The 17895-nt window shown below is 42.4% G+C and overlaps 1 protein-coding gene across 1 annotated transcript in view; it reads right to left on the bottom strand.

Annotated features, from left to right (window-relative positions):
• The window catches only part of LPGAT1 (lysophosphatidylglycerol acyltransferase 1), a 116559-nt gene extending 106457 nt beyond the window's left edge, over nucleotides 1–10102 (bottom strand). The window contains 3 exon segments of the mRNA XM_006878389.1: nucleotides 8881–9145; nucleotides 9987–10055; nucleotides 10058–10102. Coding sequence (XP_006878451.1) covers nucleotides 8881–9145; nucleotides 9987–10055; nucleotides 10058–10102 — 379 coding nt within the window.
• Nucleotides 10103–17895: the final 7793 nt, after the last annotated feature.

Here is a 17895-nt window from a genome sequence, read left to right as displayed (position 1 = left end):
TGGTGCCTCAGTTTCAACATCAATAAACAAAAGGGAGAGGATGGTAATAGTACCATGCATGGAAGCAGCAGTCAAGAACTCAAACGACAAGTTGCATTGGGCAAATTCACTGCAAAAGACCTCTTTAGAGTGTTAAAAAGCAAAGATGTCACTTTGAGAACTAAGGTGCACCTGGACCCAAGTCATGGTATTTTCAGTAGTCTTATATGCAAGGGAAAACTGGACAATGAATAAATAAGAACAGAGAAGAATTAGTACATTTCAATCTTGGCACTGGTGAAGAATATAGAATATATTATGAATTACCAGAAGAATTAATAAATCTGTCTTGGACCAAAGCACAGTTAGAATGTTTATTAGAAGTAAGGATGGTGAAACCTCATCTTATGTGTTTTGGACATGTTATCAGCAGAGACTAGTTCCTTGAGAAAAACATAATGCTTGGTAAAGTGAGGGCCAGTGAAAAAGAGGAAGACCTTAAATGAGATTGACAGATACAGTGGCTGCAATAATGGGTTCAAACACATTGACGATGGCTCAGGATGTTCTATTGTACACAGGGTCACCATAAGTCAGAAATGACTCAATGGCACCTAACAACAACAATAACAACAACCTTATAAGATTGCTGTGATAAGAAAATGAATGAAGCATTTTGAACAGAGCTTTGTTTATAATTCTAAAATTGTTAGCTAATATAGCATAGTGGTTATGAATCGGGCTGCGAACCGTAAGGTCAGCGGTTCGAAACTACCAGCTGCTCCGCGGGAGAAAGATGAGGCTTTCTACTCCCGTAAAGATTTACACCCTCGGAAACCCTGTACAGGGTCGCTATGGGTCGGAACCGACTCGACGGCACTTAACAACAACAACAACAATATTATCACCAGAGTCCTGATGTGGCGCTATAGGATAAGTACTGGACTACTAACCACAAGGTCAATGATTCAAACCCACCAGACATTCTTCTGAAACCCTACACAGGGTCACTGTGAGAAGGAACCTACTCAACGGCACTCAAAAACAACAACAACAAATATTATCACCATTTGGTTAGGACTACTAACCCAAAGTTGGTGGTCCGAATCCACCTAGCAGCACAAAGGGATAGAGAGATTACAGCCAAGAAAACCCTATGGAACTCTGTTCAATAACACAAAGGGTCACCATAAGTCAGAATTGACCTGAAGGCAACGGGTTTGGTTTTATTAAGTTTTTCTATGTTCCCTAGTCCCTCACTGCCACCATCTATCACTGATGCTAGATCAGGAGCCCCTCCCTTTTTAACCCATGATGCACCTCTATTATAGCATTATGTCAATATATTCTCATCATTAGTCTCCTCAAAAATATTGCTGAGCATTCTTTAAAATAGGTGATATGTCTTGTTTACCATAGCACCTTCAGAAGTTCAATGAAAGTGTGTAGATCAAATAAGAAAATAAAATAGAAAGAATATAAGTAAATGTTGTAGGAAACATATGAGTACATAAATGAGAAATGCAGGGTTTGTATTGTGTGGATTGCAATGACCTTGATATCAGACTTTACATGAAAGTAGGCAGCTAAGGCACCTCAGCTAAGAATTGGCAAGAATGAGAGGGTAATTCAAGAAATACTTAGACACTTATCCACTCTGCAAGCATCAGGCCAACAAGCTGTACTTTAAGAAAACCACATCCTGGTCATTAAAGCGCTCTTGGCCTGGTGCACACTCATGGTGCACACTGAGCGGTTAAGGATCTCGGCTCCCATTAGTGAGCAGAGATGTTAAGGTTAAAGCAAGATCAAGGTGGCTGGTACCCAGAGTACTCTTTCCACTAGAACAATGTCTTTCAGATGGTGTTGTCAGTGTTCATAGCAAAAAATGTGCTCTGCATACCACCTAGTACACGTTTCTGATCTTTTTAATTCCATTCTCACCTTTAAAAAAGGTTTATCTTAACACATTGCATTGATTCAGTGATTGAAAAACAATGCTGTAGAAAACATATTTTTAAAACTTTCTCCAGAATTTCAAGGGTCAGGTCTAATTCCTAATTAATCATATAAAAAAGTAAATGGAGATTAATAATTAATCTTTCTCCCGCATTGAACTTGTATCCTACCCAAAAAGACAGAGACTATCAAATAATAAAAAGTAGCCACAGACTATGGCACAGTCAAGAGAGTCCTGGTCCCACAGTGGGTTAAGTATTGAACTCCTAACCACAATGTCAGTGGTTCAAGCCCACCAGCTGCTCTATAGGAGTAAAATGACGCTATTTGTTACTGTAACGACTTACAGTCTCGTAAACTCTAAAAGGTAGTTCTGCACTCTCCTATAAGTTGGAATCAACGCAGCAGCACTGAGTTAGGTACAATTATGGCAGCTGTTATTTGGGGAGTAGAAGGAAGCTAAACCCCAAGTAAATACCTAATATAAGGAATACAGGATTACTAAGCAAAAGAGGCTGGTGCTAAGTCCCTTCATCCCCAAGGCTGCTTCTAAGCTGAGTGTGGTCCATAACACCTTCATCCTATACAGAAATTCTGGAGCTTCCACATATAATGGGTATTTTATATCTATTTTGTATACAGAGATTTTGGAGTCCTGGTGTGGTGCTGTGGGTTACTTCACTGGATTTCAAAGTCAGTTTGAATTACAAAGTCAGCAGTTCAAGCTCATCAATCACTCCTCGGATCTCTATGGTCTCTATGGGTCAGAACTGACTCATCAACACTTAACAACAACAATACAGAGATTTTAATTAAATGTGTCTGAATGGAAAACAACCAATTAAAATAAATGAAAACAATAAGTACATACATTTTACTTTAAAAAAATAAAAACACAAAAAACTGCAAAATTTGTAAGTCTTCACTTAATTTGGGGTGGAAACTGAATTATCCCAAGACTTAAATAAAACATGCAGAAATAAGTCATTAATGAAGCTAGTATCTTTGGGTTTGACCTCAAAATATTAGATAGAGCAAAGGAAAATAAAACTTTTCATTAACATGAGATATTTATACAGCACTTCCCACAATATGATAGTACTATCATCAATACCTAGGAGCTCTGGTAACGTAGGGCTTACCAACCGGGTTGCAAACCGCAAGGACAGCAGTTTGAAACTACCAGCTGTTCCATGGGAGAAAGATGAGGCTTTCTGCTCCCGTAAAGATTTACAGCCTCGAAAACCCTGTACAGGGTCGCTATGAGTCAGAACCGACTCCACGGCACATAACAACATTAATACCTAATTAACATCAACCTTGCTGCTATTGTGACGTGCTGTGAGTCGTTCAGACTCATACCAACCCTGTGTAGGGTTTCCAAGGAGCGGCTGATGGGTTTAGACAGCAGACCTCACGGTCAGTAGTTCAGTGTTTATCCTACAGCACCACAGGTGGGGACAAAGTCCTCAGAGTTCTTTGAAGAAGCATGTTCCCTAGCAAGATGTAAAATCAGAAACAGGCAGAAAGACCAGAGAATTCCTTTTTCATTTTCTGTGTTCTAAGAATGCAAACCAAACACAAGGCCGTTAAACCAAGTTGATGGCTCGCTAGCCTCACCATTCATCCAGAAAGCTTATGAGAGTTTGAGTTGCATGACTAGTCTCAATTCTGTAAAGAACTTATTTGTGAGAAGTTTGCCTCAAATGACAAATTTATAAAGCTTTAATAAATCTTTTTATGTCCTCCTCCAAAACAAAAAATCTGGAACTAGAGAAAGATGTTCTTTGTGTAAAACTAAACTACTCCCTCCCCCCCCCCCAGGAGAAAGCCATTCTTAATATTTATTGGCTCTATCCAATAGTTTTCTATTACGATGGAAATGTTCTATGTCTAAGTTGTCCAAATACAGTAGCCACTAGCCACATGTGGCTACTGAGCACTTTCAATGTGGCTGGTGTCAATGAAGAACTGAATTTTTCATTCTACCTCATCTTAATTAATTTAAATTTAACCAGCTACATGTGACTGTGTAGGTTAAATAATCAACTTAAGTCCTGAGTAGCAAAGCTGAGTAACTGACTTTATTGTCACATTTTGAAAAACTGACCTTCTATACTAAGAGCTCCGGTAACGCAGTGGTTACGAATTGGGCTGATAATCTCAAGGTCAGCAGTTCCAGACTACTAGCAGATCTGCAGGAGAAAAATGAAGCTTTCTGCTCCCATAAAGATTTATAGCTTTGGAAACCCCATTACTGGGTTGCTGTGAGTTGGAACTGACTCCACGGCACATAATCACTACCACCATACCAATATTTGGAGTCTGGTGTGGCACTATAGGATAATCACTGGACCACAAGGTCAGTTTGAACCACAAGGTTGGTGGTTCAAATTTACCAGCTGCTTCTCGGAAACCCTATACAGGGTTGCCATGAGTCAGAACTAATTCAACGGCACTTAACAATAACAATACTAATACTTAATATTTAGCTAACTAATTAATATCTAAGACAAATAATGGCACGTCAGAAGTGGTTTTTCAACAAAGTTTAGGCGATTTTTACTTAAACCTGAACAAATCAGGTATACTGAGAATTCCTTTGACAACATTCTATTTTTCACCTGTGAAACTTAACCAAGGAAAAAGGGAAGAACCAAAACAAAACTGGCCCATCTTCCTTTTCACACAAAGGGAAGAGAGAAAATATGCATAAAAAGCTAATACAACACCTAGATTCTTTATGGGTACATCTACTCATTGATCCAGACATCTGATGTGGTGCTACAAGATCAGCACTGGACTGTGAACCACAGAGTCAGCAGTTCAAATTCACTAGCTGCTCCTCGGAAACCTTCTTCAGGGTCACTATGAGTCAGAACTGATTCAACGACACTTAACAACAACTCACTGACCTAATTATGTTTTCTTCTTTAAACACAGCTGTGGCTGTCAACAAAATCTATTCCTACATTTGTTTAACCTCTTTGACTGTGTTCTGTTAAAATCACACTAAGACCAAACATTCTAGAATCACATATTCTATCTATGGGAAAACCATTTAAAGCATATGCACTAAAAAATAAAACAACCACTCCTCACTTACCAACATGGTTAGCTTCCAAAGACCAGATCATATTAGAAAATCACCTGCTCACTTGACCTTGCCTCCTCCTCCCCCACCTCACCTCAGGAGAGCCCAGTCCCCACAGCCCCAGCAGGAAAGGGCCACCTGATCTTCCAGAGTCACCGTGGTTCAAGCGCCATCTCCAAATCCTCTCTCTCTCCTACTCTCACTGTATCCTCAGGATGGTGGCACCAACTCATCCCCTCAACAACCACAAAACGCCCTTGGTGATTTTGTCAAGAGCAATGGGCCCCCTATCCACAGGTGGGAGGGTCTGCGGGTCAGACTGGCACGACCTGCTGGGTCCCCCCCATGAACTCCTTGTCTAATTAAGCACTGTCTAGATTTTGCCAGTGGCCTTGCCACTACTGCCCTCCAGAGCTTCCTCCAAGGCCCAGCCTCTGCCCTTACCCTTAAACTGAAGCTTTCACTGACCCATTGACCCCATCCCCACATAGGTAGTCTGCCCACCCACACCTAAGCCTGCCTAGGAGCGGGCGCTGAGAAAGCAGAAAGGGCTACACAGGTGCTGGTCAACTGATCTGAAGTCTGCAGCCCTGGACACCCAAGTGTCCTGACTCAGGGGTCTGCCCCTTGGTACTAAGAAGCTGGAGTCAGACCCTCCTAGGGTCTCACTTCATCCCTAGTCCTGACAGGACACCAGCAGCTACTGTCCCAGCCTCAGCCCCCTACGGACACCTAGGACCTCCTGGGCAATGTCCTGTCCCCACCAGCCCTACTCCAACCCTGTTCGCTCAGCCCGACACTCTGGCTGCTCCACTTCTGCCTCTTCTCTCTTGGACTGTGAAATACTATGCAATACAAACTTCCTTCCTATGTGCAGACAGCATGGGCTGGTCAGAAACCTTTCAGGGACCTTGGCGTTCATTACTGCCAGACATGTGTCTTTAATGCACAAACTAGCAAAGAAGTCAAAAGAACTTTCTTTACTATCGTAAATGTAAAATGCTGGGCAAGATATTCGATAAATGAGGATTGTTGTTGTTGTTGTTAAGTACAGTAGAGTCGGTTCTGACTCATAGTGACCCTGTACAGGGTTTCTGCGGTTGTAAATCTTTACGGGAGCAGAAAGCTTCATCTTTCTCCCGTGGAACTGCCAACTTTGAATAGCAGCCTAATTCATAACCACTATGCTACCAGAGCTCCTTAAGCATCGCCTAATGAGGATTGTTGTTGCTGTTAAGTGCCGTCGAGTCAGTTCTGACCCATAGCGACCCTGTACAGGGTTTCCGAGGAGCAGCTGGTGAGCTTGAACCACTGACCTCGCAGTTCAAACGGCTTTACAGTCTGGTGCATTAACCTACAGTGCCACACCAGGACTCCTAGGCGATACTTAAATGTGACAAACTGATCAAGCTGTCAAAATGCAGAAGAAAAGCAGATGCTTCAAAAAGAGTAAAATATACAGATCATGCCAAGACCACTTTCAAGCAGGTGGCAAAAGAAACTGCACAGTTCTATAGTCAGTAAGGAAGTGACATCCCAAGAAAATATGCTTAAAAATGCACTGCAGCCATGCTGTGACCAGAGGAAAGCTAACCTTAGCCTCAAGCAGCACCACTGAACTTATAATGTCAAGGTCAATGCTGAATTAATTTTTTCAACTTCCCATCATGCTAACCCTTACATATGACCATACCACACACAAGCACAAACATCTCATACTTTATTGTTTTTAAGTAGAATGAATTCCTAAAGCATACATATGTGTGTGTGTATATATATACAGTCCTAGTGTGGTGCTGTAGGATAAGCACTAAACCATAAGGTCAGTTTGAACCATAAGGTTGGCAATTCAAACTCACTAGCTGCTCCTACAAAACCCTGTACAGGTCGCAATGAGTTGGATCCAACTCGACAGCACATACGTTGTTGTTAAGTGCCACTGTGTAGATTCTGACTCAGTGACCCTATATAGGGTTTCCAAAGAACAGCTACTGGGTTTGAACTGCTGACTAACCATGCAGTTATCAGTCCTATGTTTATACTACCAACCCACACCTGTAAACACACACACACATATATATATATGTTGTTACTGCTGTTAAGAGCCATCATGTCAGTTTTGACCCATAGTGAACCTGTATAGGGTTTCTGAGGAACAGCTGGTGAGCTTGAACCACCGACTTTGCAGATCAAACCAACTTTGCAGTCCAGTTCACTGACCCACAGTACCACACCAGGACACACACATACGTACACACACATGCTCTTTCTCTCTCAAGATATATATACATACATACACACCTGGGGAAGCTCAAAATATACTGAGCAAAGCAATTCTTTAAAAAAAAGAGTTCTGGTAGTGCTGCAGGATAAGCACTCAACTGCCAGCCACATAGTCAGCAGTTCAAACCCACCAGCTGTTCCTCAGAAGAAAGATGAGGCTTTCTGCTCTCTTAAAGATTTACAGCCTTGGAAACCCTGTATAGTGTCTAAGCCAGCAGATTAAGAATTCAAAGACAGAGAACTCAGCACTTCATTTTTCCCTCCACTGCAAAAGAATGAGAAACTTGCGTCCTGTACCTGGTGAGCACTGGGATGCTGACAAGATACATGACAAGGAAGCATGCATGCACTACCCCAGGGCCTTCTGCTCTTGTGGAGTATGGAAAGACATTGCTGGAAGGAGAAAAGGCTTCATCTGGAACAACTGCGAACACTCTGAGATAGCAAGAGTCTGTCAGACTCCACGAGCACAGCTAGCTGTCAGTCCTTCAGTCCTTTTCTCCTGAGTATGGATAAGACTTGCAGATACAGCCTGAGCAGGAAACAGGGAGGATCTTGATTGGGGAACTACACTGCTCTTTAACTCAGAAAGTATCCTCCTCACTTTTCCAAGCCAGGAACTACAGATCCTACTTACCGCAGCATCTGCAGCATGAACTCTGATGAGCCCACCAGTTAGAAAATTCTTTGATTAAGTCTTTCATATCTAAGGTAAGTTTAGAATCCTGAATTTTTTTTTCATTATCTTAATTACAGGGGGATGTGTGGGGGAAGGGTTGAGGGGGCTGTCAAGTAATGCAATATAGAATGTAGAATTTTCACAGAAAAGGTAGAAATTCTCAGAGCACATGTTTATAAACAGAAAATAAACACTACTTATCAATTAGTTCTATGAAAATCCACTTCAAAACATTACCCCTGTTTTCCAAAATCCAAATTAAAAGCAAAAATAAAAACTTACTCCAAAGACAAATTAGCTTCATTTAGATGAACTTAAATTTTTAATGTTTCATATCCTAAGCGAGATTGATGAGATAAAATCTAGATCTCAGTAAACAAAAGAAACATATATAATAGAAAAGGCCATTTTTTGCTTGATTTATAATGTCATTAACACAGTACAACACTCTATTAAATGAAAAAAACTTATTAAACTATCTTAGCACAAATATGGCTCAACTGCTTTTTCAAATTCCTAAGTTTTATGGACTAAACATTTTATCTCTTCATTTTTCTAAGTCCTTAAGTCCTATATAATTCATTTCAATTTCTCTAAGAAGACTTTGCAGTTCAGTTTTAATAAACAAATGCCAATCGCGTTCAAAATATATTACTTGTAGAATTTACCAATATATAATTATGAAATCACACTTTAGAAAATATCATGAATAAATTAATATGAAGAATAACTCAGTAGAATCATTTTCTATTTCTATTTTCCATAACTAATGCTTAAAGCATCTTCAATGCAAACGGACAATCTATGTAATCATGGCTCCTGAGTTAAGCATAACATTAAAAACATATTTTTAATATACATTAAACAAAAGTGCTCTTGTTTTTACCTGTATATCCAGCATACCATCCCCAAGAAGCCACAATTCCTATAAGCCATTTATACATGATTCCTTCAATATGCCAGAACAGCTTACTGTCCAGCACTCGGAGAGGCTGAAGTATAATGACATAGAAGACATAGGATGGAAGAGCACACACGTTGTTGGCGACCATGAGGGCAAATCTCATTAGAGCTTTCAGCAGGATCCAGCCCAGCCAAGGCGCTTCTTCCAAAGTCACAGCCATTCTCACATTGGAGTTCGTCCTGTCTTTCTGGAGTGAAAGGAAAATTCATTTAAAATGGAAAACGGATCAAGCATATATAAATAATCACTTGCATAAAAATAAAAGAAAGCATGAGGGTCTGAGCCTTGCTGGTGTAGTGTCTCAGGGATCTCTCTGAGAAATTCCAGAGGCGGACGGAGAGGGAGGGAGGGAGGAGGAGCCGCACAAGGTCAAGGGAGCTGTTCACCGAGGCACAGGGTATGTCATAATATATTTAGCAAATGATAATTCAATTCCCACTAACTAATTGGTGCCCGGCCCTGCACAGTGTCTCACTGCAGTCGTCGTCTGTGTAGACTTAAAAGAAGAAAAATAGACCCATTGACTACGGGCACCCTCAGTATCTTCAACTGACGACATGAGAGCTGACTGAAGCATGGATCTCTGATCCTCACCACCCCCATTCCTGCACATTGATTCATTTCCTATCAAGGTCTCTCACATTAGCAGAAAGAGTTAATGCTGATTTTTCCCCCATTTGGAGCAAAGGGGTTTTCGTTTCCTTTTTTAGGAAAAAAAAATTTTTTAAAGGAAAGGGGCCTAGAAATGGAATAACATAAAAGTGAAAGGGAAAAGTAGGGGTTAGTAGGGCGAAAAGAGGTAGGACAAGAGTAGGGGGAGGGGAGTGAAAGCCAGGAGGCAAAGGGAAAGGGGCCAGGGATGTACATTCTACGATCTCCGACCAGAGAACCAAGAAGCGAGGGATGATGAAAGATGCAAGGGAGAGCAGAGCAGAGCGCTAAGCTAAGGGGGCGGCTGAAGCCCGCAGGGGTTTACGCGGATCTGGAAGGGGTCAGGGCGGCAGGCTTGGCCCGCGCGTCCGACTCACCTCGGCGGGCGGCGGTGGAGCGCCGGGGCAACCGGGACCTGGAACCAGCGGCCCGGGGCGCGGTGGTGCGCGGTGGCGGCGGCGGCGGGTATCCCCGGCCGGGAGGTCGCGGTCATGGACGCGGCGGCGGCGGCGGCCGAAGCGGCGCGAGCGGGCGTGCAGGCGCCCTACTCCCCTCGAGGCTGCCTGCGGACAGAGGGACAGCGGGGACTCACAGGCCGGACCTGTCACCGGGGCGGGTCTCACGGAGGCGGGCGGATGCCCCACGCCCCCGCCTCCTCCCCGGGGCCTACCGCGCCCTCGTCCCTCAGGCCGCCGCCGCCGCCTCCTCCCCGGGCCGCGCGACGACACTCTTCCCCGCCTCCTCGCACCTCCCCAGACCCGTCTACGCCGCCGCCCCGGGGCCTGCACTCTCCGAGCCCGGGATTACCTCGGTCTAGCCGGGCCCCAGTCCGGGCTGCGAGAACCGGAGGAGCCGGAAGAATGCATGGCCGGCGGGTGGGCCGGCGGAAGGAGGCGGCGGCGGGGCTCGGCCACGCTCCAGCTGCTTAGAGTCCCGCGCTCCGTCTCCAGCAGAGCTGAGACTCGGTCCCCGGGGCCCGGCTGCGTTCGCCGGGGTTGGCGGGAGGGGCGGCGGGAAGGAAGCGGCGGGAGCTGGGACTGCGGCGGAGCCGCCCCCAGAGCGCCCTCTAATGAAGGCGCGTCGGCTGCCTCCCGGCCCGCTCGCCTCGCTGCCGCTGCCCGCGACCCCGGTCGTCCGCGGGTCAAGGCCCTCGAGGCTGCCTGGCCGCTAGGCCGGGACCTCGCCAAGCCCAGTCCCTGGAAAGGGCCGCTTGGAAAGGTCTAGAAATGACTACGAACCCTTCCACCACACGAAGAGTGCTTTGGTCCAAATTGAGAGCCCCTTTCAGCCAAAACTGTTGCTCTTCATTGTTAGGCTCTCTTGTCTGACAGACCTAGACAATTGCTCAAACTGGAAGCTGCATCCTGAAGATTTAATCACATTTTTTCTTTCCTAATGAAACCTAATCGCCTTCGTGGCTTTTTCTTTTTTTCTTTCTTTCTATTTTCAGAACCTCTCCAAAGTATTAAGGTCCACAGTTCAAAGTCAGTTCTGTTTAAGTACCAGAATTCTTGTGGCTGGGAAACACCTAGACTGTTCATAACACTTAAGTTCCCCATCCATCCCTCTTCCCACCCCCAGCCACCATCCAAAAAAAAAGAAAGAAAGAAAAACAACCGACTCCAGTGGGAATGAGTGGTCTACACAGAAAGCACTTAGCCAAAGCCTGACTTTAAATAAGAGTCAAAAACAAGTGGCCGAGGCCTCATCACTCTTGAAATTCGGCTGGTTAATTCGCTGGACTGCAAAGTCATTTTGAACCTCAAAGTCAGTGGTTCAAGCTCACCAGCCGCTCTTCCGAAACCGTATCCAGGGTCGCTAGGAGTCGGAACTGACTCAATGGTACTTAACAACAATAACATTGCTGTTTCAAAAGCTGGATCACAGGAAGAAAATTTCAGAAACAGCAATGACTTGCACACTAGAACATTATCAAATGACCTGCCCAATTTCGGTTAAAAAAAGCAACTCTACACTTTGTTTTTGCCCTTAATCACATTTATAAATTGGTGGGTGGGGGATGCAATTTTTACCTGTGTTTCTAATGAGCCGCCATCTTTTAGGCAGCGTGCCATCTGTTTTGCCCACTTTTTAAATTTTCATAACTATGTTTGCTTTGGACAATCAACACCTTCATTTTCAACTTTATTTCCTCTTTCGTCCACAGAATGTTATAAGGTTAACAGTAAAAAAAATCACTTTTTCTTTTGGCAGTGAAGTAATAAATGAAAGCACAGAGCTTGGTTGGAAACAGTTGTTAGATTCCTTTCCATGTACTAGTTTGTTTTTATTTTAAATGTACAGAGCACAAAAGGGCATTTTATGTCAGAGAACTTTCTGCATAAGTTTAACTATGTATAATAGAAAGTTATATATGCCAGTTCTGTTCTTTGTATTCCCTATGAGCATTTAGGTACCAAGGCAAGAAGATATTAAGTAAATCATATGAGAGGAATAATGCATATACATACAATTGTTGTCAAGTGCCATTGAATCGGCTTCGACTCATAGCAACACTGTATAGGGTTTCCAAGGAGCAGCTGATGGGTTTGAACTACTCACCTTGTGGTTAGCAGTCCGGTGCTCATAGATTATTAGAAATACATCATTAAATTCCTAAGTGAGATAAGTCAGCCACTCTGAGAAGCAAGAATAAACTTCTTTAAGGATTCCACACTGGGCCATACTCACAGGTTATCCCATTCAGTGTTCCCCATGCTGAGAGAGACCATGGAGCTTACACCTGGTTCTTGTGTCACAGAGCATCTGCCAAACACTGTACGCCCCAGCACTTGATAAGATGTGTGGTGCTGTGGGCTAATGCGCCAGACTTCAAAGCCATTTGAACTGCAAGGTCAGCGGTTCAAGCTCACCAGCTGCTCCTTGGAAACCCTATATAGGGTCTCTAGGAGTCGGAATTGACTCAACGGCACTTAACAACAACTATTAGCAGCCATCCAGGTCCAGAAAAGGTTCAGAAACCCACTAGAATCTTGAAGAGATCTCAAACATCAGTGTACAAAACATCACTTGGAATGTGATAGTTTAAGTTTTGTGCCAACTTGATTGGGTCAGAATACTCAGAGGGTTAGCAGTTTAAAAAAAACACATGGCATCAGGATTGGAGGAAGACTCATTAATAATTTGTGATATGCAGGTGATACAACCTTGCTTGCTGAAAGTGAAGAGGACTTAAAATATTGATGAAGATCAAGGCCCACAGCCTTCGATATGGATTGTATCTCAATGTAAAGATAACAAAAAAATCCTCAACACTAGACCAATAAACAACATTCTTATCAATGGAGAAAAGATTGAAGTTGTCAAGGACTTCATTCTTCTCGGATCAACACTCATGGAAGCAGCAGTCAAGAAATCAAATTAGGCAAATCTGCTGTACAAGACCTTTTTAAAGTGTTGAAGAGCAAAGATGTCAGCATGAGGACTAAGGTGCGCCTGACCCAAGCCATGGGATTTTCCATAACCTCATATGCATGCGAAAGCTGGACAGTGAATAAGGAAGACCGGAGAAGAATTGATGCTTTTGAGTTATGATGTTGGAGGAGAATATTGAAAGTGCCATGGGCTGCCAAAAGAACCAACAGATCTGTGTTGGAAGAAGTACAGCCAGAGTGTGCCTTGGAGTCTAGGATATCCAAACTTTGTCTCTCATACTTCGGACATATTGTCAGGAGGGACCAGTCACTGGAAAAGGAAATCATGTTTGGTAAGGTGGAGGGTCAGAGAAAAAGAGAAAGACCCCAATGAGATGGATTGGCCAAGTGGAAGCATCAATAGGCCCAAGCGTGGCAACAATTGTGAGGTTGGCCCAGGACCGGGCAATGTTTCGTTCTGTTGTGCATAGGGTCACTATGAGTCAGTTCCGACTTGATGGCACCTAACAACAACAACAATCTCAGTGATAAAATCTAATCCAATGTATCAACTCCATGATAAACTCTTTATGAGCAGCCAATCAACTGAAAGGACATTTCTTCAGGGATGTGGTCTGCTTCTAAGAGATTCAACAGTCCAGCAAAGCTTGCTTTCTTTTGCTGGTTCTCTCCATCATTGCTTCCAAGGAACAATCCAACCATACTTTTTACAAAACAGGTTTGTACCTTCTTCTGGCAATCCAAAGAATATTCAGTATTCTTTGCCAGCACCATAATTCAATTGCATCCATTCTTTTACAGTCTTCCTTATTCACTGTCCAAGTTCCCCATGTATATGAGGTGATTGACAATACCATGGTTTGGGTCAGGTGCACCTCAGTCCTAAAAGTGACATCTTTGTTCTTTAACACTTTAGTGAAGTCTTTATTGCATTAGCAGATTTGCCTATTGCAATACATAATTTAATTTCTTGACTGCTATTTACATAAATGTTGAATATTGATCCAACTAAAATGAAATCTTTGACAAGTCCAATCTTTTCTCCATTTATCATTAAGTTATTTATTCATCCAATTGTGAGGATTTTCATTTTCTTTACATTCAGATGCAATTCATACTGAAAACTATATTCTTTGATTTTCATCTGTAAGTACTTCAAGTATTCTCCCTTTGCTTCCCACAAGGAAGCAAGTCATCTGCATATGTCACTTGCATATCACAAGTTATTGATAAACCTTCCTCCAATCCTGATGCCACATTCTTTATATATTCCAGCTTCTCAGATTATTTGCTCAACAAACAGATTGAATAAGCATAGTGATAGGAGACAACCCTGACACACACCTTTCCTGGTAAATACTTTTCTGATTTTAAACCATTCAGTATCCCTTTTTAGTGTTTGAATAACTACCACTTGGTCTATATACAGGTTTCTCATGAGCACAATTAAGTATTTTGGAATTCCCATGCTTTACAATGTGATCCATAGTTTGTTATGAAACATACAACCAGTTGTCTTTGCATAATCAATAAAGCACAAGTAAACATCGTTCTGGTGTTCTCTGCTTTCATCCGAGATTCATCTGATGTCAGCAATGATATCCCTAGTTCTATGTCCTTTTCTGAATCCAGCTTGAATTTCTAGTAGCTCCCTGTCCATGTACGGCTGCAAACATTTTTAAATTATCTTCAGCAAACCAAACTTTACTTGCATGTGATACTAATGATAGTAGTCAACGATTTCCATATTCCATCAGGACACCTTTCTTTGGAAGAAGCACAAATATGAATATCTTCCAGTTGGATGGCCAGGTAGCTATCTTCCAAATTTCTTGGCATAGAAGAGTGCATCACTTTGTTGAAATATTTCAATTTGTATTCCATCACTTCCTGGAACCTCACTTTCCGCCAATGCCTTCAGTGCTGCTTGAATCTCTTCTTTCAATACCATCAGTTCATGATAATATGGTACCTCCTGAAACCTCATGATTGTATGGTACCTGGTTGAACATTGACCAGTTTTTTTGGGCAGAGTGACTCTGTGTATTCCTTCCATCTTCTTTTGATGCTTTCTGCATCATTCAATATTTTGCCCATGTAGTTGTTAAGTGCCATGGAGTCAGTTCTAACTCATAGTGACCCTGTGTAAGGTTTCTGAAGAACAGCTAGTGAGTTTGAACCACTGATTTTGCAGTTCAAACCTACCTCACGGTGTAGTGCTTACCCTATGGCACCACACTGGGAGTCCCATAAAATCCTTCAAAATTGCAATTCGAGGCTTGAATTTTTTCTTCAGTTCTTTAAGCTCAGAAATGCTGAACATGTTCTTCCTTTTTGGTTTTCTAACTCCTGATCTTTGCATATTACATTAAAATACTTGACTTTGTCTTCTCAGACTGCTCTTTGAAATTTTCTATTCAGCTCTTTTACATCATGTCTTCTAATCACTTTAGGTTCTCTATGCTGAAGAGCAAGTTTCAGAATTTCTTCTGACATCCATTTTGGTCTTGTCTTTCTTTCTTGTGAACTTTGGCTTTCTTTAGGTTTTTTTTTTTTTTTTTTTTTTTTTTTGTGAATTGAGCGATAGTTTACATGGGAGAATATCAATTTTACACTCCTCATTTCATTGCAATGATTACAATCTTCTCTGTGCATCATCACTCAAAAGCATTTGCTTCCATTCCCTCTGTTTTTGTTTGGTTTGGTTTGGTGTGTGTGTGGGGGGGTGTACACTAAAACACTCAGGAATATATAATCATTTAAACAACTAAAGGGCACATTCTGTAAGCCTGCCTCCTAGCTGCCAGCACTCAGTCTTTCTCTTTTCATGAGTCTAGAGTCCTCAGCTGCTCTCTCTCTCCATGTCCTCATCTCTGCGTCCATCTCTGGTGTCACTGCCACTCTGGATAAGATCCCACTTTCTGCTCCTGCTCTTCTCCCTTGATGGTCCTAGGGTCCTCTGTTCCTGGACTGTAAGATTAATGACTCCTTCCTTTTTGTTACAAAACTTCTACCTTTACAGTTGTGACAGTCACAATTAGTCATCGTAGTAATTATTCACTATTGAATCATAAGAATCTTATCCCCATCTCTTTTCACCAGATCCATCTAGACAAAACAAAAACGATTCAGTGGGTACTCTACCTTTCCCTGCACACTTTTAAACTAAACTCCCTCTTGAAAATTTGTAAGCCAGTCATTTCATGCCTTTATAGCCCCCTCATTTTAGGTAGCTAATGTCTAAGTTGCCTGTCCCTATCAAACCTGAATACAGAGGGGATAGGATTGATACTTGATAAGAAGACTTCTTCCCTCTCAGTTGATATTTTGAGCTACTACATCCATAAGTATAGATCAAGTTCATCAAATTGTAGCAATTTACATTTGCTTCCTTCATAAAAATCGTTTCATTTATCTTCCTCTAGTCGAGTTCTGCTCATCAAGCCATTGAGGCTAGGTCAACTGGGTACTATCTACAAGTTTGGGTGTTCTTGTGCATCTCCCCTCACTTCATATTATCTGGATGGTTCATTCTCAGCTCTAACCCTCCATGGCTATGTCCTTATTCATGGGCTCAGGAGTCCTGAGGTCTCACCACACTTTGGACCAACCAGCCCTTTCTCTTCTCTCTTTCATCTCCAGGTCAAAGAGAGTCTATGGAATGTGGTTGAACTCAGCCCATTTCTTCATTACTGCCTTTCCGCTCTTCCACTCACCAGTAGATCAATGTTGTCTCCAGCAAGCTTACATGGCTGCTCATGTGTTCCCTTTGAATTTCAGTGTTGGAGGGGGGTTTGCCCTGAAGGAAATTGATTGCTTTCCTTGATGGCTCCCTGGTGAACAACTTCCTTGTTCTTGTAGTAGCTAATCAGACTGCCATTTTTGTTTTGGATTTTTCCTGCTGATCTTTCTTTCAAGAAGTATTTTCTGTTGCTATAGCTGTCTCTGGTAGTGTAGTGGTTACGAATCGGGCTGCTAACTGCGAGGTCAGCAGTTCAAAACTACCAGCTGTTCCGCGGGAGAAAGATGAGGCTTTCTGCTCCCGTAAAGATTGACAGCCTCGGAAACCCTGTACAGGGTCGCTATGAATCGGAAACGACTCCACGGCACACAACAACAACAATAGCTGTCTCAGACTGGCCTGCTTGTCCTTTCTAGTGGGAATGCCTACCTCAGAAGATTCTGGATGGGGCTCAGGATTTCACCTAAGGTCCTATATACTATATAAAGACTCCACAAGAAGCTTATTTCACTGAGCAAGTTGTAAACCCCTTTTAGGTAATCCAATCAGTTATAGGCTAAAGACAGACTTACAAACTTTCTGTAATCATGTTTCCTAATATTCCTTTCTATCCCACTCAAGTCATGTATGATGTTCTTGATGTCATCCCACAACTCTGGTTTTCAGTCATTAGTGTCTAATGCATCAATTCTGTTCTTGAGATGGTCTCTAAATTCAGGTAGAATCTACTAAAGGTCACATTTTCACTCTTGTGGACTTCTTTTAATGTACTTTAGTTTCAGCCTGAACTTGCCTATGAGCGATTGATGGTCTGTTCCACAGTCGGCTCCTGGCTTTGTTTTGGCTGATGATATCGAGCTTTTCCATCATCTGTTTCCACAGATGTAGTTGATTCAATTCCGGTGCATTCCATCTAGTGAGATCCATGAGTATAGCCACTGTTTATGTTGTTGAATACAAGTATTTGTGGTGAATAAATCATTGGTCTTGCAAAATTCTGTGATGTATCTCCAACATCATCTGTCTCACCAAGGCCCTATTTTCTGACTACTGATCCTCTTTGTTTCCAATTTTCACATTCCGTTAACCAGTAATTATCAATACATCTTGAAAAATGTTTAATCAGTTTCACAATGAAGAAGATGGTAG

Source organism: Chrysochloris asiatica, unplaced genomic scaffold, assembly GCF_000296735.1.
Source record: "Chrysochloris asiatica unplaced genomic scaffold, ChrAsi1.0 scaffold00009, whole genome shotgun sequence".
NCBI lineage: Eukaryota > Metazoa > Chordata > Mammalia > Afrosoricida > Chrysochloridae > Chrysochloris > Chrysochloris asiatica.
Note: the sequence above shows the minus strand (reverse complement) of the source record. Positions and strands in the feature narration are given on the sequence as shown.